This window comes from Somniosus microcephalus, chromosome 9 (genome assembly GCF_052327205.1).
Source record: "Somniosus microcephalus isolate GS21.2 chromosome 9, FLI_Smic_1.0, whole genome shotgun sequence".
Classification (NCBI taxonomy): Eukaryota; Metazoa; Chordata; class Chondrichthyes; order Squaliformes; family Somniosidae; genus Somniosus; species Somniosus microcephalus.
The window spans coordinates 100,525,781-100,551,071 of record NC_140995.1 but is presented as its reverse complement, the minus strand read 5'-3'; the positions used below and the strand labels follow the sequence as shown (position 1 = coordinate 100,551,071).

The window sequence follows — 25,291 nt, the reverse complement described above, 5'->3', positions numbered from 1 at the left end:
CAGAGCACTTGGAAAGCAGTGACAGGATCGGACAAAGTCAACATGGATTTAGAAAAGGTAAATCATGCTTGATTAATCTACTGGAATTTTTTGAGGATGTAACTGGTAAAATAGATAAGGGAGAACCAGTGGATGTGGTGTATTTGGACTTTCAGAAGGCTTTCGATAAGGTCCCGCATAAGAGATTAGCGTGCAAAATTAAGGCACATGGGATTGGGGGCAAGGTATTGACTTGGATAGAGAACTGGTTGGCGGACAGAAAGCAAAGAGTTGGAATAAACGGGTCGTTCTCCGAGTGGCGGGCAGTGATTAGTGGGGTACCGCAAGGATCGGTCCTAGGACCCCAGCTGTTCACAATATATATTAATGATCTGGACGAGGGAATTGGATGTAATATCTCCAAATTTGCAGATGACACAAAGCTGGGTGGGAGGGTAAGCTGTGAGGAGGATGTCGTGAAACTCCAGTATGATTTGGACAGGTTGGGTGATTGGGCAGAAACATGGCAAATGCGCTATAATGTGGATAAATGTGAGGTTATCCACTTTGGTGGCAAAAACAGGAAGGCAGATTATTATTTGAATGGCAATAGATTGGGAGAAGGGGAAGTGCAAAGAGACCTGGGTGTTCTTGTGCACCAGTCGCTGAAGGTAAGCATGCAGGTGCAGCAGGCGGTTAAGAAGGCCAATGGTATGTTGGCCTTCGTAGCAAGAGGGTTCGAGTACAGGAACAAGGATGTCTTGCTACAGTTGTACAGGGCCTTGGTGAGACCACACCTTGAGTATTGTGTGCAATTTTGGTCGCCTTACCTGAGGAAGGATGTTCTTGCCATGGAAGGAGTGCAGCGAAGATTCACCAGGCTGATACCTGGGATGGCAGGAATGACGTATGAGGAGAGATTGTGTTGATTAGGCTTATACTCACTGGAGTTTAGAAGATTGAGAGGGGATCTCATCGAAACCTAGAAAATTCTGTCAGGCCTGGACAGACTAGATGCAGGAAGGATGTTTCTGATGGCCGGGGAGTCCAGAACCAGGGGTCATAGTCTAAGGATAAGGGGTAAGCCATTTAGGACTGAAATGAGGAGGAATTTCTTCACCCAGACAGTGGTGAACCTGTGGAATTCTCTGCCACAGAGGGCGGTGGAGGCCAGTTCATTAAATATATTCAAGAAAGAGTTGGATATATTTCTTAAGGCTAAAGGGATCAAGGGATATGGGGAGAAGGCAGGAACAGGGTACTGAATTTGGATGATCAGCCATGATCTCATTGAATGGCGGAGCAGGCTCGAAGGGCCAAATGGCCTACTCCTGCTCCTATCGTCTATGTTTCTACCATCGGAGCAGATGTAGTGGAGACGGAGAAACTGGGAGAATGGAATAGAGTCCTTAGAGGAGGTAGGGTGGGAGGAAGTGTAGTCCAGGTAGCTCTGGGAGTCAGTGGCTTGTAATGAATGTTGGTCACTAACCTATCCCCAGAGATGGAGACGGAGAAGTCGAGGAAGGGAAGAGTCAGAGATGGACCATGTGAAGGTGAGGGAAGGGTGGATTTGGAGGCAAAGTGAATGAAATTGTCTCGTTCAGGGCGAGAGCAGGAAACGGCACCGATACAGTCATCAATGTATCGGAAAAAGAGGTGAGGGAAGGGACCCGAGTAGGACTGGAACAAAGAGTGTTCCACATATCCAAAGATGTATGTGCAGGTTAGGTTGATTGGCTATGATAAATTGACCCTTAGTGTTAGGGGGATTAAATACGTGGGGTTACAGGATAGGGTGGGATATGTGTTGGTGTAGGGGTTACGGGGATCGGGTGGGATATGTGTCGGTGCAGGCTCGATGGGCCGAAATGGCCTCTATCTGCACTGTGGGGTTTCTGTGATTCTGTGATATCCCACGAAAAGGCAGGCAGAGTCAGGACCCATGCGGGTACCCATAGCAACACCTTTGATTTGGAGGAAGAGTGGAGTCAAAGGTGAAGTTGTTCAATGTGAGAACAAGTTCAGCCAGGCGGAGGAGGGTAGTGGTGGATGGGGACTGGTCGGGCCTTTGTTGAAGGAAGAAGCGGAGCGCCCTTAGGCCATCCTGGTCGGGGATGGAGGTGTAGAGGGATTGTATGTCCATCATGAAAAGGAAGCGGTTGGGACCAGGAAACTGTTAAAGTGGCGGAGGGCGTCTGAAGAATCGCGGATGTAGGTGGGAAGAGACCGGACAAGGGGAGAAAAGATAGAATTGAGATAGGAAGAGATAAGTTCTGTGGGGCAAGAACAAGCTGAAACGATGGGTCTACCAGGGCAGTCCTGTTTGTGGATCTTGGGAAGGAGGTAGAAGCAGGCTGTGCGGGGTTGGGGAACTGTGAGGTTGGTGGCCGCGGGGGTAAGATCTCCAGAGGAGATGAGGTCAGTGACCGTCTTGCAAACAGTGGTTTGATGTTCGGTAGTGGGGTCATGGTCTAGGAGGAGGTGGCGGAGAGTTGGCGTTCAGCTTCCACGAGGTAGAGGTCAGTTCGCCAAACAACAACAGCACCACCCTTGTCAGCAGGTTTAATGACAATGTTCGTTCCCTGCACTTCTCCTATGAGCAGCCTGAGGGCTATTTTTCTTCCTTTTCTTTAAAGCTCGTGGGACAATGCAATATGCTCGCGGCACGGAGAGGGTACGTCACAGGCGTCTTCGCAGTCTCCTAGCAACCACGGACTCTCAGCGATCTTGGTCACCTAGCGACGGAAGCAACCGAATTTGAGTCCAGAAAGGCCCAGGCCCGGCCCGCTGATTGAAGGAAACCGGCTCCGGCCCGCCGTGCACCATGTCTACGACGAAGGATGAGGAGCCGCCCATCCCCAATTTGAACTCGGGAGACCCTGAAGAGCGGATCGCCGCCCGCCGGCTCCGGTTGGCTCAGAGGCTGGAGGAGAAGAAACGGTGAGAGCGGCGGAGCGTGTCCCACCTCCCCGCCCTCTGATGAGCCAGAGCTTGCTGGTTGTACCAGGGTAACGGCCCCAGGGCCCTCTGCTCCCTCCAGCGCTGGGATTGATGCTCCCTGAGCTTGGCAAGAGCTGAACCATCTTTGCCTGCCTTGCCCCTCATATTTATTAAGATAATCATCTCACTGTCTGCTCCACCCATTCACCTGCCCATGTCTTGCCTTTCTGTCCCACTATTCTTCACCTTTCTTCAAAATTGCCTTTAAAAATCCCTGTCTCAGGAGCAAGAAGTTTATTCTACCTGTACAATATAGTATTACAAATAGATGAATGTTTAAAGGCTGAAATTCAATCTCATAGAGTCATAACGGCACAGAAGGAGGGCATTTGGCCCATCCAGTCCTTGCCAGCTCCCTGTGGAGCAATCCAATCAGTTCCATTCCCCAGCTCTATCCCAGTAGCCCTGCAAGTTTATTTCCCTCAAGTGCCTATCCAGTCTCCCCTTGAAAACATTGGCCCAGAAATTCGGGTCTCCACGGGTGAGTACGCACAGGGTACTCACCCGTAGGCCCGATGGAAGTGCCGGTTTCCTGCATGCGCGGGAAACCAGCACTTCCGTTCCTCTGAAAGCAGGGGTTCAGAGGTCGAACGCATACGCGGGGGAGTCTGCGCGTGCGCTTTGAACTTACGTTTTTTTTACAGGTTTTTCCGTGAGGGTAAGTCTTTAGAATTTAGAAATGTAAAAAGCAGGCGTAAGGCCTGCTTTTTACAAGGTAAGTAGTCAATTAATTATAATTTAAACATTTTCTCCACAGGTTTATTATTTTTAAATACTTTAAAGCAAGGTAAGTTTATTTTTAGCCCCGTTAGAATATAATTTTTTTTTCCAAAAATTTAAATTATTGTTTAAAATAGTTATTTAATGTAATTTATAGTTTATTTAAAAAATGTGATGGTTTTTTAAAATTTATTTGAAGGTTTACTGCTATTTTGGGGCCGTAGTATTTATAAGTCTTGACAGCACTTCCTGTCAAGACTTATGAATGGAGCATTCCCTGCTCCGATTGGCTGCCCATGGCCCACGTGATCCCAGGGGACGCATCGAACTAACTACGCCCCTGGGATACGCAAGCACTGCGCGCCGGCAGCTGGGCCAGGCCCCGGATCAGAATTCCACGGGGCCCTACAGCTCAACGGCTGGCGCGCAAGGTAAGTGCAGGCCGGGGGCTTGCATCCGCGGGAAGCCCCCGACCCGAATTTCTGGGCCAATGAGTGTGTCCGCTTCCACCACTTCCGTTGGTAGGGAATTCCAGGTCATCACCACTTGCTGCGTAAAGACGTTTTTCCTCACATGCCCCCTGTAACTCTTGCTCAAAACCTTAAATCTGTGTCCCCCAGTCCTTGTACCACCAACTAGTGGGAACAGCCTTTCCCCGTCTAGCCTATCCAAACCCGTCATAATCTTGTACACCTCTATCAAACCACCCCTCAACCTCCTTTGCTCTAATGAAAACAAATCCAGCTTTTCCAACCTGTCCTTGTAGCTAAGATCCCCCATCTGTGGAATGATTCTGGTAAATCTCCTCTGCACCCTCTCAAGGGCCTTCACATCCTTCCTAAAGTGTGGTGACCAGAACTGGACGCAATACTCCAGTTGTGGCCTAACCAGCACTTTATAAAGGTTTAGCATAACTTCTCTACTTTTGTACTCAATACCTCTATTTATGAAGCCCAACATCCCATATGCTTTGCTAACCACTCTCTCAATATGTCCCGCCACCTTCAGGGACCTATGCACATTAACTCACAGGTCCCTCTGTCCCTCCACACTCTTTAAAACTGTGATCTCTGGATTTTTCTAATGTTTATAATCCACTAATGTGAGGTTTCCACCAGGCTACTGAAGGGCATACAGCAAATAAGTTGGAGGGGCAATTATTTGTATTTTTGGAGTAAGAAAAGATGATGGGGTGATGGAGCCATGGGGTTTAAATGTATGTGTTGCTGAGCTGGTTGATGTTAGCTGGTGATGGCATGGGTGCTATAATTGGGCTTAAGGATTGTGGACTCTCGTTTTATTATTTCTATAGTTGTAGGGATCTACTAAGGAGACACTCAGAAAAGGGTATGGCAGTTCAAGTACAACAGCATTGCTTGATTCACAGGAAATAAATAAGGTAATTTAACATATTTTATACTATTCCTTACACTCTTTAATTAATAATAGATAATGGCAGTGATGTAAGATTAATTCAGTGTGACTTTCATGACCTCACTTTAGTGGATTATAAACATTAGAAAAATCCAGAGGTTTGAATGTCAGCCTTGAAACGTTTATGTTTTTGTTGTATATATTGTACATGTAGAATAATGTATATAATAAAAATAAACTTTCTTTGATGGGTTGTGTAGTTGAATTGGTATGGGTGATCCAGCTGAATGTAATGTTTAACCTAAAGATTTTACAGTGTCCTGTGATACATACTGAGATATTTATCTTAAAAAAAAAAAAAAAATTAGGGAGAAATTGGATAGAAATATTGGGCCACAATTTGCTGGCAAAATAACGGTGAGGCTAATGGCGCTCACTGTTATTTATTTATTTATTTATTTATTTATTTATTATTTGTTTATATGGGATGCAAGACCAGCATTTATTGCCCATCCCTAATTGCCCTTGAGAAGGTGGTGGTGAGCCGCCTTCTTGAACCGCTGCAGTCCGTGTAGTGAAGGTACTCCCACAGTGCTGTTAGGGAGGGAGTTCCAGGATTTTGCCCCAGCGACGATGAAGGATCAGCGATATACTTCTAAGTCAGGATGATGTGTGACTTGGAGGGGAACTTGGAGGTGGTGGTGTTTCCATGCATCTGCTGCCCTTGTCCTTCTAGGTGGAAGAGGTCGCAGGTTTCGGAGGTGCTGCCGAAGAAGCCTTGATGAGTTGCTGCAGTGCATCTTGTAGATGGTACACACTGCAGCCACAGTACGCCGGTGGTGGAGGGAGTGAATGTTTAAGATGGTGGATGGGGTGCCAATCAAGCGGGCTGCTTTGTCCTGGATGGTGTCGAGCTTCTTGAGTGTTGTTGGAGCTGCACTCATCCAGGCAAGTGAAGAGTATTTCATCATACTCCTTACTTGTGCCTTGTAGATGGTAGAAAGGCTTTGGGGAGTCAGGAGGTGAGACACTCACCCCAGAATACCCAGCCTCTGACCTGCTCTTGTTGCCACTGTATTTATGTGGCAGGTCCAGTTAAGTTTCTGGTCAAAGGTGACCCCCAGGATGTTGATGGTGGGGGATTCGGTGATGATAATGCCGTTGAATATCAAGGGTCGGTGTTTAGACTCTCGCCTGTTGGAGATAGTCATTGCCTGGCACTTTGCACAAATGTTACAACAACTTCAGACGAGGGCAGATGCGCGCAGTTAAACACAGAAAACTAAAAGCTGCTGTCCAAGATGCACTGCTTTGCCGTTAGCTTTGTAAAAACAATATCTTGCTACCTGGCTCACCATTGAAATACATTGAATGGGTTAAAGTTACACAGAAAGTAAAGTCTTGTCCATTTCAGTCTAAGTACCCTTTTAACAACGTGATAAGTGTTGATTACTGCCAAACAACCTCTCTGAAGATTAAGTGTGGAGTATCATCCCGTTAGGTTTTAATTGTTGGAGATTTTAAAAATGTAGAATTTTTAAAAACTTTTCCTTTCTATCTCTTTTCTCTCTCTTAATCCAATCTTTCTTTCCCTCTTTATTTCTCTTTCTGTACCTGATTTGGTGTCTAATTCCCCCACTCTAATTTACAATTCCTTCTCAGTCCTTGCATTGGTAATTTCACCATCCTTCAATCTGATTGCTTAATGAGATACCCAGTTGCTTGCCCTGTTCACTCAGGCCCCAAATCTTCTGTTTCCCTTGTTGCGATGTTATCAGCTCACACTTTCAGCAACTTGCCATGCAAAAAATTAAAAAACATAAACGTGCAAGGGTAAATCAAACTAACACAGACGTTGTTAGATTCACTCCTACAACAGATTATGGCTCATTATAGAGGATCAGGAAATGTAGACATGGAGAGTTAATTTTGCATAACAATCTCCACAAATTCTAAATTCTAAAATGCGAATAAATTCCAGATCAGGCAATTTTGATGCAGGAATCTCTAAAACGCACGCAGGGATTAGTAATGAAGTATTGTGAGGAAACTCTCACGAGGCCATCGAATGGATAGCCAAACTAGACATCCTGCTATAAGCGTTTCCTGTTACAGGCAACAACAACAACAAATGCACTGCTTTTAGCATTTAATGTTATCCACTAGGGGGAGTTGGAAATCTCTTTACCAGTGATACTGTCCAGCTATGCTCCTGCTGAAGTCTGACTTTAGCATCACAGTTCACATGTAATCTTGCTCTTTCAAGCCTAATAATGATGTGTATTATATATGCGACACATGTAGTCCGCTGTAGCATGTAATAGAAATAAATCCTAAATCCTAATTGACCTGTGGTCAAATGTATAGATCGGTGAATTGGAAATTGCCGTATTCGGCCTATACAATAATCAGCTGAGATTTAATAAATCTAAAGTACCTTCAGTTTTCAGTTAAGATTTGTAAGAAAAAAGTACTGATAGTTTAATTTATTTTCATTACTAGAATCCATTCTGTAACAGCATACAGCAAATTGGCTGCAGCAATAACATTATTTGGAACTAAACATCCAATTAAAAAAAGGTCTTGCATTTATATAGTGCCTTTCACGGCCACCAGATGTCCCAAAGTGCTTTACAGACAATGAAGTGCTTTTTGAAGTGTAGTCACTGTTGTAATGTAGGAAACACAGCAGCCAATTTGTGCACAGCAAGCTCCCACAAACAGCAATATGATAATAACCAGATAATCTGTTTTTGTGATGTTGTTTGAGGGATAAATATTGCCCGTAACACTGGCAATAACGCCCCAGCTCTTCTTTGGAATAGTACCAAAGGATCTTTTACGTACACCTGAGAGGGCAGACGGGGCCTTGGTTTAACGCCTCATCCTAAAGACGGCACCTCCAACAGTGCAGCACTCCCTCAGCACTGCACTGGAGTGTCAGCATAGATTTTTGTGCTCAAGTCTCTGGAGTGGGACTTGGACCCACAACCTTCATCACTCCGAGGCAAGGGTGCTACCAGCTGAGCCACGAATGACGCGTAAAATGCCCAGTTGATTTTGGTTTATGTTATTTTGATTGTTGTTGTACAATAGCTTTAGAAGTAGCATTCTGTTTTAATGGTGATACAATGGCTTTATTTGTGTAATCACTTACATTGAGAACATGATGCTATCTCTGCAACATTCAGGATCAGTATATGATACCACTTCCAATCACATTTCCATTTCTCTGGAGGTTAATTCCATTGAATGTCCCCACCTGGTTTCATCTCTAATTTAATGTTATTTCAATTGTTAATTAGTATAGTTGGCACCCTTTAGTCATAAAGGAATTTCATTCCTGATATGTAAAGCAAATTTTGATGTAGTCAGTTGATTGTTGCTGATTGATGGTGTGAAATGGCAGCTTTGGGTTCCAAGCTGACAATTTAGCTATTGGGATTATATAGTTGATTAGTAGATTACCTATATATTGCAATATTAGGGGAAATTTTCCTGGGTCTGTTCTTGGGTGCACTGAATTGCTTGGGTGAGGCGAATATCAGAAAATCGGGCAGATCAAAGCACACACCCATAAAGGAAACAGCCTGATTTTCTTGCATTTAATGAAAGGAAAATTGAACAGATTCTTTTTCAGTTGTGCGCTGTGACTCATCCGATTTACTGATATTTGCTGCACCCAGACGATCCAGTAATCTCCCCAATAATGTTTTATCTGCCAAATTTAAAAGATTTACATAATAAATGAAGGATGTATCAAATCATTTTCCAGGGAAGCCAAGATTGGAGATGATGGTGTTGAAGAAGAGGACAAAGAGGACCTGAGTAAAAGCTGCCAGCAGGTTGTCGACTCTCATCAGGTCAGCCATTTAATGTTAAAACAGGCCTGTCCACGTTCACCCTCCTGTTTTCGCTCATCTTTAGCTTGTTACTCAGTCATAGCACGTTGATTCTGCTGCGACTGACCTTTTTGGTATCGGAAAAGTGAAAGAAAACATGTTTTGTGACATGATAGGTTGTGATTTCTCCCCCATTGACATTGAACCTGTAGTACCACATTGTCTCTGCTGATGCATTACTTTCTAATTCATTCTGTTTGTTTCCATTTGTCCTTTAGCTAGCAAAGTGGACAGCAGTTCTTTGCTCAGTCCATTCTAAACATGCTTAATGTTGGGGAAACCCCTTCGTACCTGATGGATGTCTGCAGTGCAGTAAGAGTTTTTACTGTCATCACCCGACTCCGCCCTTGCCTCAGCTCATTCGCTGCTGAAACCCTCAGCCATGCCTTTGTTACCTCGAGACTTGACTATTCCAACGCTCTCCTGACTGACCTCCCATCTTCCACCCTCCATAAACTTAAGCTCATCCACAACTCTGCTGCCCGTATCCTAACTCGCACCAAGTCCCGTTCACCCATCATCCCTGTGCTTGTTGAGCTACATTGGCTCCGTCCGGCAATACCTCAGTCTTAAAAATCTCATCCTTGTTTTCAAATCCCACCATGACCTCACCCCTCCCTATCTCTGTAACCGAAGACTAAAGCAGTAATGTTATTAAATTGTGCAGTTGGCATTCCTTGGATTTTTCTTGGGTATTAAAACTATTTACATGAGCAATGTGCTTTATTTAACTTTTACAATCTTTGTTCCTTTGATGCCCTGGAGGTTTTTCAGCAGTGATGAGTTATAAGAATAAAAACAGCATCTAAAAGGACAGAATCACATTTGTGCTGCAGCATCACAACCCAAAATATTGACCTATGCTTTTGATGGATCTGTTGTGCAATTATAGCATTTTTTGTTTTTATTTCAGTATTGCAACATTCACATTTTTTAAATTTCTAAGTTTTAGCCATTCTTTTGCAAATCTGAATAATCACAATAGTGCTTCTAAGTTATGACCAGTCTGTAAAATAATGTGAGAACATCTAATCATTGATGAGAAATTCTGTGACTGAGTGGCTCTGATAGCATACTTACATGCATCTTTAAATTAATTGTGTAACATTGCACCCACTGTTTCAGGCTGAACTAGACTTTGTTTCCTCAGCCTCATATTTAACCCTGAGCAGAATATCCGACCCCATACCCTCACATTTCCTCCATCACAAAGATCGCCTAATTCCACCTCTGTAACATCGTCTGTCTTTGCCCCTGCCTCAGACTATCTACTGCTGAAACCCTCATCCATGCTCTTGTTACCTCCAGAATCGACTATTCCAAAGCTTTCCTGGCTGAACTCTTATCCTTCACCCTCTATAACCATGAACTCATACAAAACTCTGCTGCCCATATCCTAACCTGCCCAAGTATAGCTCACCCAACATCCTTGTGCTTGTTGATCTACATTGGCTCCCAGTCCACCAACGCCTAAAATTTAAAATTATCATCCTTATGTTCAAATCCCTCCATGGCCTTACCCATCCCTATCTCTGTAACCTCCTCCAACCCTACAACCCTCCGAGAACTCTGCGTTTATCCAACTCTGGCCTCTTACACATCTTTCGCTCCCTTCACCCCACCAATGCCGACTGTGCCGTCTAGGCCATAAGTCCATATCCTACACTAAAACCTGCTTAGCCATCACTCCTGTGTTCTCTGTCCCCCAATACATTGCATTCAAAATCCTGTCTTTCTTTACAAATCCATCATTTTGTTGCCCCACCCCACCACTACAACATCCTGTTGCACTACATCCTAGAATTCTGACTCTGGCCTCCTGTGCCCCCCTCTTCCACCACTCCACCATCAGTGGCAGAGGCTTCAGCTGTCCTACATAGAAATACATAAAATAAATAGAGGTAACAACACAGAAAGTGGCCAACCAGCCAATGTTGGCATTTACCCTCCATGCGAGTAAATAGTCCTAATCCCATTTTCCACCCTGCTCCCATATCCCTTCGTTTCTTTCTCATTCATCCACTAATCCAATATTATCTTGAACGTTGTCATAAGTTCTGCCTCAACTGCTAACCCTGGAAGTAAATTCCACATCCTTGAAACTTTGTGTAAATAAGTTTCTCTTTCTGCCTGTTCGCAATCTTTTATATTTAATGTTGTCTCTATGCCTGTCTCATTCTAGACCCCTCCAACTATTGGAAACGGTCTGCTTTGCTGTCTCATCATTTCATAATTTTAAACACTTCTATTGTATCATATCTGTGTTGTTACGATGACAAAAAGCCTCAATTTATCAAGTCTTTCTTCATATTTATATTTCCTCATTCCAGACAGCATCCTAGTGAATCTGCACTGTACACTCTCTATTGCCTCAACACCCTTCCAATATTCCAATAGTATGGAGCCCAAAACTGCACACAGTATTCCAGCTGTGGTCTTATTAAAGTCTTATATAGTTTCATCATCACATCTCACTTTTTTTGATACCTCCTGTGATAAAATGTAGAATTCTGTTAGCTTTTTTATGGCCTTATCAATCACAGGTGCTGCCTTTGATGTTGTGAAACCTGTACCATGACATCCTATGGGGAGTGTTTGCTAGTGCTGTTGGGGAGGGTTTAAACTAAAATGGCAGGGGGTTGGGAACCTGTGCAGGGAGACAAAGGAAAGGGAAGGAGGGATAGAAGCAAAAGACAGGAAGGAGAAAAGCAAAAGTGGAAGGCAGAGAAATCAAGGGTGTAAATTAAACAGGGCCACAGTAAATAGTAATTCTAAAAGGACTAAGAGTGTTAAAAAAACAAGCCTGAAGGCTTTGTGTCTTAATGCAAGGAGCATTCGTAATAAGGTGGATGAATTAGCTGTGCAAATAGATGTAAACGGATATGATATAATTGGGATAATGGAGACATAGCTCCAGGTTGACCAAGGCTGGGAATTCAACATCTAGGGGTATTCAATATTCAGGAAGGACAGGCAATTGGAAAAGGAGGTGGGGTAGCATTGCTGGTTAAAGAGGAGATTAACACAATAGTAAAGAAGGATATTAGCTCTGATGATGTGGAATCTGTATGGGTAGAGCTGAGAAATACCAAGAAGTAGAAACCGTTAGTGGGAGTTGTATACAGACCCCCAAACAGTGATGCCAAGGTTGGGGATGGCATTAAACGGGAAATTAGAGACGCTTGCAATAAGGGCACAGAAGTTATCATGGGTGACTTTAATCTACATATAGATTGGGCTAACCAAATTAGTAACAATATTGTGGAGGATGAATTCCTCGAGTGTATACGGGATGGTTTCCTGGACCAATATGTCGAAGAACCAACTAGAGATCAGGCCATCTTAGACTGTATTATGTAATGAGAAAGGATTAATTAACAATCTTGTTGTGCGAGGCCCCTTGTGGAGGAGCGATCATAATATGATAGAATTCTTCATTTAAATGGAGAGTGAAGTAGTTGACTCAGAGACTAGGGTCCTGAATTTAAATAAAGGAAACTACAATGGTATGAGGCGCAAGTTGGCTAGGATGGATTGGGGAACGTTACTTCAAGGGTTGACGGTGGATAGGCAATGGCAAACATTTAAAGATCGCATGGATGAACTACAGAATTTGTTCATCCCTGTCTGGCAGAAAAATAAAACAAAAATGGTGGCTCAACCGTGGCTAACAAGGGAAATTAGGGATAGCATAAGATCCAAGGAGGGGGCATATAAATTGGCCAGAAAAAGCAGCAAACCTGAGGATTGGGAGCAGTTTAGGATTCGGCAAAGGAGAACAAAGGATTTATTAAGAGGGGGGAAATAAAGTATGAGAGTAAGCTTGCGGGGAACATAAAAACTGACTGTAAAAGCTTCTATAGATATGTGAAGAGAAAAAGATTGGTGAGGTCAAGCGTAGGTCCCTTGCACTCAGAATCGGGAATATATAATGGGGAACAAAGAAATGGCAGACCAATTAAATACATACTTTGGTTCTGTCTTCACAAAGGAGGACACAAATAACAACCCAGAGATGTCAGGGAACATAGGGTCTAATGAGAGGGAGGAACTGAATGAAATCAGTATTTGTAGGTAAATGGTGTTAAGGAAATTGACAGGATTGAAAGCCGATAAATCCCCAGGGCCTGATAATCTACATCCTAGGGTACTTAAGGAAGTGGCCCTAGAAATAGTAGATGCATTGCTGGTCATCTTCCAAAATTCTATAGACTCTGGAACAGTTCCCATGAATTGGAGGGTAGCTAATGTTACCCCATAGTTTTAAAAAGGTGGTAGAGAGAAAACGGGGAATTATAGATCGGTAAGCCTGACATCGGTAGTGGGGAAAATGCTAGAGTCCATTATAAAAGATGTAATAGCAGAGCACTTGGAAAACAGTGGCAGGATCGGACAAAGTCAACATGGATTTACAGAAGGTAAATCATACTTGACTAATCTACTGTAACTTTTTGAGGATGTAACTGGTAGAATAGATAAGGGAGAACCAGTGGATGTGGTGTATTTGGACTTTCAAAAGGCTTTCGATAAGGTCCTGCATAAGAGATTAGCGTGCAAAGTTAAAGCACATGGGATTGGCGGTAAGGTACTGACTTGGATAGAGAACTGGTTGACAGACAGGAAGCAAAGAGTTGGAATAAACGGGTCGTTTTCCGAGTGGCAGGCAGTGACTAGTGGGGTACCGCAGGGATCGGTGCTAGGACCCCAGCTATTCACAATATATATTAATGATCTAGACGAGGGAACTAGATGTAATATCACCAAGTTTGCAGATGACACAAAGCTGGGTGGGTGTATGTGCTGTTAGGAGGATGCAGAGAAATTCCAGTATGATTTGGACAGGTTGGGTGATTGGGCAGATGCATGGTAGATGCAGTATAATGTGGATAAATGCGAGGTTATCCACTTTGGTGGCAAAAACAGGAAGGCAGATTATTATCTGAATGGCAATAGATTGGGAGAAGGGGAAGTGCAACGAGACCTGGGTGTCCTTGTGCACCAGTCGCTGAAGGTAAGCATGCAGGTGCAGCAGGCGGTTAAGAAGGCAAATGGTATGTTGGCCTTCATAGCGAGAGGATTAGCGTACAGGAGCAAGGACGTCTTGCTGCAGTTGTACACTGCCTTGGTGAGACCACACCTTGAGTATTGTGTGTAGTTTTGGTCGCCTTATCTGAGGAAGGATGTTCTTGCCATGGAGGGAGTGCAGCGAAGATTCACCAGGCTGATACCTGGGATGGCAGGAATGACGTATGAAGAGAGATTGGGTCGAGTAGGCTTATATTCACTAGAGTTTAGAAGAATAAGAGGGGATCTCATTGAAACTTATAAAATTCTAACAGGCTTAGACAGACTAGATGCAGGAAGGATGTTCCCGATGGTGGGGGAGTCCAGAACCAGGGGTCACAGTCTAAAGATAAGGGGTAAGCCATTTAGGACTGAGATGAGGAGGAATTTCTTCACCCAGAGAGTGGTGAACCTGTGGAATTCTCTACCACAGAAGGCAGTTGAGGCCAATTCATTAAATATATTCAAGAAGGAGTTGGATATATTTCTTAAGGCTAAAGGGATCAAGGGATATGGGGAGAAAGCAGGGACAAGACACTGAATTTGGATGATCAGCCATGATCGCATTAAATGGCGGAGCAGGCTCGAGGGGACGAATGGCCTACTCCTGCTCCTATCATCTATGTTTCTATCCCTTTGCTCTTCCACAGCACTGAGCCTACTTCCATTCAGAGTATAATTACTGCTTTTATTTTTGCCAAATTCACTTCATTCTTAACTAACATTGAATTCCATCTGCCACTTTTTCTCCCATTCCCCCATCTCATTAATATCCCGTAGCAGCTTTTGGTCTGCTAAAACCTCCTATTTTGGTATCATCTACAGATTTTGAGGCCACTCTTTCTAGGCCCAGATTGAAATCACTGATATATGCAGTGAACAGAAGTGCTCCAGAACTGAATCCTGTGGGACACCACTAACTACATCCAATCACGCTGGCAAAACTGGTCTTAACCCCTCATCCGTTTTCTCCCTTCTAATCAATTTTTAATCCAGTTTGCTATCCTCCTCCTAATCTCAGATCCTGAATCTTCTCTAGTAATCTCCTGTGCAAAACTTTATCAAAGGCTTTCCTAGAGTCCATATACACTACATCCACTGTATTTCCCCTAACTACCACACCTGTTATCTCCTCAAAGAATTCTGTGAGGTTTGTCAAGCATTGTCGTCCCTTTTGAAATCCATCCCAGTTACTTCTAATTATTCTTTCTTTATCTAGATACATTGTAATTTCATCCGTAATTAGGTACACACAAATTTCACCTACCAGAGATATTAAACTAACTGGCCTGTAATTACTTGGATTAGCTCTGTCTCTCTTTTTAAAAATGGGTACTACATTGGCCACTCTCCTGTCGTCTGGCACACATCCTCATTTGGTAGAGCCCTGTAATATAAATTCTAAGGCCTCAGTAATTTCCACCTTAATCTGTTTTAGCTCTCAACTCTGTGGAGCTTCCTGTACCCCTCCATGTTGCTACTTCCCTCCCTCCCTTTAAAAGACTCCTCAAAAAAAGCTTTTTAACCATACTTTGTCACCTCTCTCAACTCTTCACTACTGTTTGGCATCTGTTACTCTTTTGTAAAGCTCCTTGGGATGTTTGCTACTTTAAAGACCCTTTATAAATGAAAATTGTTCTCATGTCAACTGTGGGAGGCAATGTAGGGTACTTTAATTTGGAATCATAAGGAATTGACCGTTTGTTTTAATTTTTAAAGAGACTGATTAAGTTGAAAAGAGATGGGACATCATTGGTCACAAATGTACAAATTGCTGAAGACTCGAGGGAGATGCAGAGGAGAAGCACAGAAAGAGAAATGCAAAAGCAAAGGTGAGTCAATTATACTGTCTTTACTCTGCCATTTGTGCCAGTACTACATTGATGTTTTGGAATTGTTGGTGGAAATATAAGATTTGCCCCTTTTACCCTTTAGAGACGGTTGGAAAGTACTTCTACAAGAAAAAGTGACTCTCCAGTACCTTGCCTTAAGTGAACATTCTTTATTTGACCTTGGACAGTGAATGTTAGCAGGCTTTTTCACAATGGACACTATCGCAGCAGAACCTGCACATGTCCTCACTTCTCCCTCGCCTACATTCAGTTCCAGTACTGGTTCTTTGATAGAATCCAGGAATAGGAACTCTGGCTGGCTATTTTCTTCTTTCTCCTAGCCCAGGGATGCTAAGACAAATCTGTAACTACTGTCCTGGCTGTTTGAGATTGATTAACACGACAGATTAGTGACTGAATCTGTTATTCCTGCAGTGCATTGGCTGTCATTGAATTTTCTGGCAGTAACAACAAGAGCTGAACTTTTTTGAAGGTTCTTACTCCTCGCTCAGCTTTTACAGTTCTGTTGGTCACTTGCTTTGTATTATAAATTAGATGTAATTGCCAAGCCAAAGAACTGAATGCTTTTTAGCGAAGAGGGTGTTTAATCTTCATTGAATTGGGTTGGATGGGCAAATCAGCATTTTTCTTTCAACAAAATTATTGACTTGGCTTTCTTAATGCTGAAGATAAGAGACCATTTGTCAACCCACTATCCAGTTCACTCTGTATGTAGCTGTTGTGATTCTATTGCTGTTCATCTTTTAGGTGAAGAGTTGATTACTCTATAGAGGCTTCAGGCAACATAGCAAAAACAAAAGCATCACTTTTACTGACCTCATTGATAAAGATGAGAAACGGACTTGAACCAAATGCACTTCTCTGGGAATCCTGATCAGTTTTTAGGATAAGGAGACAAATGTCCATTTATCATACATGCATAAATCTTTTCTGATGCAGCAGCTCAACTGGATATGCCACAAGTGACACACTTGTCAATGAACATGGCCTGCTATATATGTGTTGAATGTTCTGAAAATGTTAAGGGATTTTGCTCCAACTTAATACTGAGCATTAAGGTTTGCAATAAGTACAGAATTAAAAAAAAGTTTCAGAAGATTATAAATGACTATTTTAATTTCTCCCCCCCCACCCCCCCTCGCAGTGTAGTATGTGGAATTGATGCGGAGGAGATGCAGTTGATGCTAAATTGATTCTTTAGTTTAAGAAAATAAAATATATATTTTTCTCCTTTTTTAAAACTATTCTTATGTATTTGTAATCTTTACTTGGTCTGGGTTCATAACCCAGTTTACTGAGGGCTCACATTACAGATATTGTAGCCTATCACCTGACCTTAGCAGGAAATTCATGAGCCAGATTCTTGGAAGAAACCTAGAAAATTCATGCATGACAAAGTAACATCTACCTGGGATTTGAATTTTTTTGTACTTCTCAGAATTACCTGAAACTTCCTCATTATGTTGTTCTTTAGCCATAACCTGGCAGGAAAAGTTGAGGCTGGTTCCACTTATCCTGGCTGCATCATGGACCAATATGTTCATGATTCCTGCTGACAGCTTCTGCAAGGTAACTGCTCGTGGGCATCTTCACAGCCTTCTATCCTGCAATTCTTTTGAAAAGAGGATGCAAAATATTTTTACTGTGAAAATACACAGAAACATTCTTCTGTAACATGCAGTGGTTTGAGTGTCAGATTGCTGTCCAGAAAACCATAAATTCACTTACCAAAACTGCTTGTACAGTACTCAGCTTAGTTATGCATGAAAAAAAATCATATTATACCAGATAAAACAATATTGAAACTCCAAAATTTTTGTTGACATTGCCTTTGTTACCTCGACTTGACTATTCCAATGCACTCCTGGCTGGCCTCCCAAGGTTATGTTCTACCTTACATAAACTTGAGGTCATCCAAAACTCGGCTCCCCATGTCCTAACTCACACCAAGTCCCGTTCACCCATCACCCCTGTGCTCGCTGACCTATATTGGCTCCCGGTTAAGCAAAGCCTCGATTTTAAAATTCTCATCCTTGTTTTCAAATCCCTCCATAGCCTCGCCCCTCTCTATCTCTGTAATCTACTCCAGCCCCACAACCCCCCGAGATATCTGCGCTGCTCTAATTCTGGACTCTTGAGCATCCCTGCTTTTAATCGCTCAACCATTGGAGGCCATGCCTTCAGCTACCAAGGCCCTAAGCTCTGGAATTCCGTCCCTAAACCTTGCCGCCTCGTTACCTCTCTTTCCTCCTTTAAGACACTCCTTAAAACCTACCTCTTTGGCCAAGCTTTTGGTCATTTGCCCTAATTTCTCCTTATGTGCCTCGGTGTCAAATTATGTTTTATAACACTCCTGTGAAGTGCCTTGGGACGTTTTACTATGTTAAAGGCACTTAAATACAAGTTGTTGTTGTTCTTGTAATAGTGGGGTGAAAAATCTTTACATTTACTGCTTCCAGTTAACAAAATGTTGGATTTTTAAAATTTATTTGGTGTTTGAAGGGCCGCGAAGCTGGAGAATGAAGCAACAATGAGTGAGGAAAAATTTGAGGCCATCACAAAGAAATGGTTGTCAGCAAAAGCCCGAAAGATTCCACAAGATCTGCGTGACATTCTAATCAAACAGCAACAGCTCTGTGCTGAGTTAATTGAAGGGAAAAACAAGCTGATTAACATTCTGCAGAAGGTAAATTGTTATACATTAGGAAGTTGGGTGAAAGTGTGATGTTGAATAGTTTAACTTTAAACTATGCATTGTTTTTTTCTTGCAATTTGAGAGCCCAGTAGTTATAATGCTGCTTCAAGCCAGATTATACTTTGTGGCTACTGTTCCTTAATTCTGAACTCTGCTGGGTGGCACAGTGGGTTAGAACACTGTTGTTTTGTCTCTGGGAAATGAGTCTTGAACCTAATCCAGACTGATGCAATGTAAGTATATCTTCCAACTGTAAGGGTCCATGGTGAAATGAGTGGACCATGATGGAAACAGAACTCACTCTTGTTTCAAACTGTAACAGTTTTGTATTATATATGAAGTTTTCAATAGGTCAATATAATGTCAATTTAAAATGGATTTTCATTTGCTGTATTCTTAAGCGTTCCTTTGTGTGTGTGGGGGTAGTAACATAATACACAAATTATTTTAGAGATAGTTACTAGTTTCAGTGGAGGTGGTTAGTCAAAGTCCTGTACTCCAGTACATGGAATCATAAAATCAGAAACTTCCAGCACAGAGGGAGGCTATTTTTCCCGTTGTGCACTTTGAAAGAGCAGTCGTGCTTAGACCCACATCCCCGCTTTATGTCCGCTGTAAGTTCCTCACCCTCAAGTACCTGCCCAACTCTCTCTCAAAGTTATTTATGGAATCAGCTTCCACCACCTATTGAACACTCTAGGGTCGCACTTGATAAGCAAATCAGGTAACAAAGTAATCAACTCTGCAAGAATGACCAGAAGTCTGATATCTACTTACAGGAAACTCTCTTTTTACCGGCACCTAAATAACCGGAAATCTCTCTTAACCGGCAAAATTCAGGAGTAGGTTCAGGTAAGTTTTACTTCATATTAGTGGCCGTGTAACCGGGGTTCCTGCACCTGTTGCCATGCAACAGGGACGCCTGGATCTGTGGCCATGTAACCGGGGTTCCTGCACCTGTTGCCATGCAACAGGGACGCTTGGATCTGTGGCCGTGTACGGGGCTCTCGTACCTTAGTAAGTATACCTCTCTGTAATCTGGACTTTTTGATCAACCGGCACCACGTCGGTGCCGGATAAAAAAGAGTTTCCTGTATATCGTAAAGTTGATTGATAACATGTTTCTTTACCTAATCAGCTTCCATCACCTGAGTGAAAAAAATTCTCCTCATCTCCCCTCTAGATCTTTTGCCAAAGATTTTAAATCTATGACTTCTGATTATTTACCCACTCAAGAATAGTTTTTCTCTATCTACTCTATCAAAACCTCTCATCAGCTTGAAAATCTTTGAGGTCACCTCTTAACCTTTGTTCCAAGGAGAACAGTCCTAACTTAGCCAACCTCTCCTCATAAGTCCCTTATCTCTGATAACCATTGTTCCCTTTAAGCTGCTCGGCTGTGCAGCTGCCTTGAGGTCCCGTGCAGCCGGTGAGCCGGCTTCCCAATGTAAAAAAATGCTCATACACAGAAGTTTGAATGGGCTGCGCGCCCCCCAAAAAATTAGAGGAACATTGCTGGTAACATCCTGGTAAATCTCCTCTGTACCCTTTCAAAGGCCTTTACAGCTTTCCTGAAGTGTGGTGCACTTGCATGCTCTCACAAAATAATTGTACCAGAAGTTCTCTTCTGTCTTTCAAATGTTAAATGAATGTTAAACTTTCAGACACCTACTGAACACTCTAGGGTCGCACTTGATGAGCAAATCAGATAACCAAAGTAATCAACTCGGCAAGAATGACCAGAAGTCTAAGATCTACTTGTATTGTAAAGTTGATTGATAATATGTTTCTTTACCTAATCAGTAAGAAATAGTTCGATCTTCCCATTGGCGGAAGAGTTGAGAACCAGAGGACACAGATTCAAGGTGATTGGCAAAAGAACCAAAGGCGACATGAGGAAAAACTTTTTACGCTGCGAGTGGTTAGGATCTGGAATGCACTGCCTGAAAGAATGGTGGAGGCAGACTCAATCGTGGCTTACAAAAGGGAATTGGATAAGTATCTGAAAGAAAATTTTTTGCAGGTCTACGGGGAAAGGGCGGGGGAGTGGCACTAGCTGAAGTGCTCTTGCAGAGAGCCGGCATGGGCTCGACAGGCCGATTGGCCTCCTTCTGTGCTGTAACCATTCTATTCTATTCTATAAGCATTCTTGGGTCTGGTGTCATTGCGCAGTTATATTTTTTGGGAGGTCATAGTCCAATGATGATTGCAGAGAGCCGGCATGGACTCGACAGGCCGAATGGCCTCCTTCTGTGCTGTAACCATTCTATGATTCTATGATTTTATATACATGGGCTATTGACACTTCTTGGTAAATTGCTGTAACCATTCTATGATTCTAAGGTATCACAACCTGTTTGGAATAATACAACTGCTGGTTTTCCCTATTCACCAATTCTGTGTTTTCTCCTGCCTGTATCAGTCACATGGCAGTGAAGTGGCTTCATGGACCAGAACTATCCGCATTTTATTCAGCAAAGATTCAAAGTTTTTGAAAAGGACAGTAAAACTTTGGGTGTTTATTATTTTTGGGGCAGTTTAAAGTGTGTGTGATTATTTGCTGAGTTCTTTTGTTTCTGCTTGATTATAATTCTTATAATAAATTTGTCTATTAGTTTTAGCCTGAATATTACTGTCTGGCACTGTGGTGTTTTTTGCTTTTGGACTGGACAGGAGCACATGGTGGACAACTCACTTGGGTCCCAGTGCTTAGCACAGTAGAAAAACGGTCGTTGTTATTCCTGCAGCCAGTTGTCCTGTACATGACATGTGTAAAGTTGAAAATTTCATATACTGGGAGAGGTGCATCTGTTTATGGAAATTATCTTTTTGCTGTGAACCCAAGTAAAGAGTGTTAGGAAAAAGCTTAAATTTGAATACAAACTCAATTCATCTCCTGGTGAGCATAATTCCACAGCAAAAAATTGTATATAACTTGAATCTCAATTGGCAGTCTAGAATGACAGCTCACAAGGATGCCTGGTATGGAAAATAAAAACACCACATGGGTATATCTGGGGATGCTGTTTGGAGGTTGAGGCTAGGATGGCTGTTGGGACAGAGTAGAGACAACTTTACTCAGCATGTGACTCATGTTGTACCAGTTCTGCGATTGGTTGCTGCTGACACATCATGACAAAGAGGAAAAGAGTTCCATTTCCCAGCAACGCTCAACTTATTGAACCAAACATTACTTTAAAAAAAAATCAATTTTCAAATGATAACCTTGTATTGAGTTTTTTTTAAGTTTTATAATTGTATTATAATTTTAAAAGAGTGATACTGTAGATCATCGCTGGTTTGCAAACCCCATATGCAGTAAACCCCTTCTGTTAACTCATTTCCTGACATTCAACTAACTAGCTCATTATTACAAGGGGCATAGTATGTGAGAGAACTCATGTGGGAGCTGTATGTTTTAAAACCATAGGTTGATGGTTATCAACAGCATATTTTAAATTTGTGAGATATTTATCATTCACCAATATTCCAGTGGGATAATGCTTCATCTAATGGGCACTACAGCTGACAGTGCTGTGATTCCTAACTTTTCTCCTGCGATTTCTATATTAGTGATACAACACTATGTTGCAACAGACCCTGGGACCTTTGACTCAACATTACCAAACCTCAGGACCCCAACCCAGTATAGCTAGAGCTCACAGTGAACTACATCCCACTTCCCAACCCGTAGTTCTGCGGAAGGTCAGATTCCCCTTCTGCAGAGCTGCCAAACTGCTGGATTACCATAAGTCATTGCAAACCCCAGGAACCCCTCCCCATTGTTGCCAAACTGAATTCCCACTACAGTATGATAGCAAAATACTGCAGATGCTGGAAATTCGAAATAACAACAGAAAATGCTGGAAAAACTCAGCAGGCCAGGCAAAATTTGTGGAGAGAAATTAGAGTCGACATTTCGGGTCTAACCCTTTTTCAAAACTGGAAAGGAAATGAAATAGATCGAAAGGCAGGGCTGTGAGAGAACAAAAGAAGTGAAGAGACATTAAGAGGTATTCAAAACGAGACGCGATGGTGATAGGACTAATGGAGACAAAAGACGGCTCAGATTAGGTGTGAAATGTTCTGGCAGAAATGACAGATTGGGTGACGGCTTTGCGGAACACCTCCGTTCAGTCCGTAAGGGTGACCCTGAGCTTCCGGTCGCCTGTCATTTTAATTCACCGCTCCATTCCCACTCGGACCTCACCGTCCTTGGCCTCTTGCATTGTTCCACGGAAGCTCAACGTAAACTCGAGGAACAGCACCTCATCTTCCGATTAGGCACTTTGCAGCCTTCCGGACTCAATATCGAGTTCAACAATTTCAGATCATAACCTCGGCCCCTATTACATTTTTACTTATATTTTTCATCCACCCCTTTGTTTTGGTTTTTCCCTGCCCCCCCACCCCCCTTTCCTTTTTTTCTCTCTCCCACATGGCAGCTGTCTCTCATTCTGCCAGAACATTTCACACCTAATCTGAGCCGTCTTTTGTCTCCACTAGTCCTATCACCATCTCGTCTCGTTTTGAATACCTCTTAATGTCTCTTCACTTCTTTTGTTCTGTCCCAGCCCTGCCTTTCGATCTATTTCATTTCCTTTCCAGTTTTGAAAAAGGGTTAGACCCGAAACGTCGACTCTAATTTCTCTCCACGGATGTTGCCTGGCCTGCTGAGTTTTTCCAACATTTTCTGTTGTGATTTCCACTACAGTATACTGTGCTGTGAAATTCCATGGACAGTCTTTCAAAGCTGCCAAACTCCACGACTCTCTTTCATTGCTACTAAACCCAGGATCTTTTCAATGCCCACTCTAGCTCTGCTGAACTTGGGGATCACATTCCTAAGGCTCTAGGTGCTAGGTCCCAGGAACTTCACTGCTTTTAGACTTTTGAATCCTTCCATTCAGTGCTGTGACCAGGGCCACAGCTCAGTGTAGACAGACCCAGTGATCCAAACACTGTATTCCAACTCTTCGCTTTGGTAAAGGCAAGATTCCACACCCACTATCCTGCAAAACCCCATCACAGTGCTGCAAAACCCCAGGACCACTCCCTCAATGCCATCAAACCTCATAATCCTCCTCAATGTTGCAAAACTTCCATAATCATACTCCATTGTGGGCATACTTCAGGACCAACCTCCTTAGTCCTACTAAACCCAGCAACCCCATTTCCCATCTTTTGTTTCTTAACTTGTCCCTACCTCTCCTTTTGCCTTGCACTATCATCCCTTTTGTCATTCAATCTCTCCTGCCTTCCATCCTATCACAGACCTTCCCTTTGTTCTTTCCTCCCCTCCCCTCCTCCCTGCCCCTGCTTAAAAATCTCTCTTCCCCAACCTTTTCCAGTTCTGACGAAGGGTTCAACCCGAAATGTTGACTCTGTTTCTCCTCTCTTCGATGCTGCCTGACCTGCTGAGTGTTTCCAGCACTTTCTGTTGCCCCCATTTCCCTGTTGCTAATCTCCAGGAATGTCCCTATATCGCAAAAGCTCAGCACCAGAACCCTGCCAGGATGTCCACCCAACTCTACCAAAATCTTCTAGGCCCTTCCAGTGCTGCTAAACCCATGACTTGCAGTGCTCCTAAATGTTATATACTTACTTCCAACTTTGTACTCTTGCCTACCATATTACTGCCTATCCTGTACTTTAAATAAAGTAAGAGACTCCATAGCTAAAGGAATGTGTATCCGACTTACTGTGAGAAATGCTACAGGAGATCTTTTTTGTAATTATGTGTATACATGTGTTTTAAAATCACCTCTTGTGGCACCTCAATTTCTCTGAAGGATACAAGGGTAGAACTCCTGCCCACCATTTTGTCTACACTATGATTCCATCCCAAACCCTGGGGACGGGACCCTGCTGCTCCAAAGGAGAAAGCTACAGGTTGATCTGGCCAAAGATTCTAAGCCTCCCAAATGTGTTTCTTCGTCGTTCTCTTAATGGATCCAGATCCAAAAGGCAATCAACATCTCTGGTATGAATTCTTCTTAATGGGGACCCACATGCGGCCCCGTAAGGTTTTCTGAAGGTGCACATACTGCTGCTACATTGCTGAAGGGATTCCGAGGGTGTCTGGGAAATTCCCTCTGTCCCCCTAGACATGCCTCTAAAATAATGTTGGGACAGAGGAGTGGGCAGAAGGAACACCTGCAGCAACCCCCCCCCCCCCCACCCCGACTCCACCCTTTCCATTGGAATTTTCTATGACATCTTTCAAGATTCAGAAACATGGTGGGGATTTCCACCCCAATTTAGGCGCCTCTGCTCCTGGCACACCTGAACTCTGCTCCATCCAGCACACTGCCAGCTGGAGGGTGGTGGAAGTACTGTGAATTAAGTCAGGACCCGTATATGTTTGGTCTGCTCTGCCAATTTCTGTGGGGCCTTGTTTGGGGTGAAGCCACTGTCCAACCCAAAGAAGGACAGCAACATCAGAGAGAGTATGGCCAGGGAAGAATTTATGGAAGCTGGTTACGAGTTGCTTCGTCCTCAGCCTAGCAGAAGAGTAGCCAGCTGGTATGCCAAGTGAGTACTGATATACCTGTCATTGTCCAACAGAAGTGGAGACCACCTAGGGATCCAGACTTGGCTCGTGGACTGGGCCCCTAAAGAATTCAAGAGTTTTGTGATGACTTTTCAGCTGCCATTTAAAGTTAGCCACTGGGCAGACTTCCACCATCTGTCTGCGGGGTGGG

The 25,291-nt window shown here is 43.1% G+C and overlaps 1 protein-coding gene across 2 annotated transcripts in view; it reads left to right on the top strand.

The window, feature by feature from the left end:
* Window positions 1-2,088: 2,088 nt before the first annotated feature.
* The window catches only part of drc1 (dynein regulatory complex subunit 1 homolog (Chlamydomonas)), a 132,151-nt gene continuing 108,948 nt past the window's right edge, over window positions 2,089-25,291 (top strand). The window contains exons 1-4 of one of the 2 annotated variants that reach the window (XM_085996879.1): window positions 2,089-2,919; window positions 8,849-8,936; window positions 15,759-15,871; window positions 18,395-18,578. In XM_085996879.1, the coding sequence (XP_085853005.1) occupies window positions 2,804-2,919; window positions 8,849-8,936; window positions 15,759-15,871; window positions 18,395-18,578 (501 nt within the window). In that variant the 5' untranslated portion in view covers window positions 2,089-2,803. Of the gene's footprint in view, window positions 2,920-8,846; window positions 8,937-9,193; window positions 9,288-15,758; window positions 15,872-18,394; window positions 18,579-25,291 lie in introns of those variants that run through there. The other variant, XM_085996880.1, reaches the window with a different exon arrangement.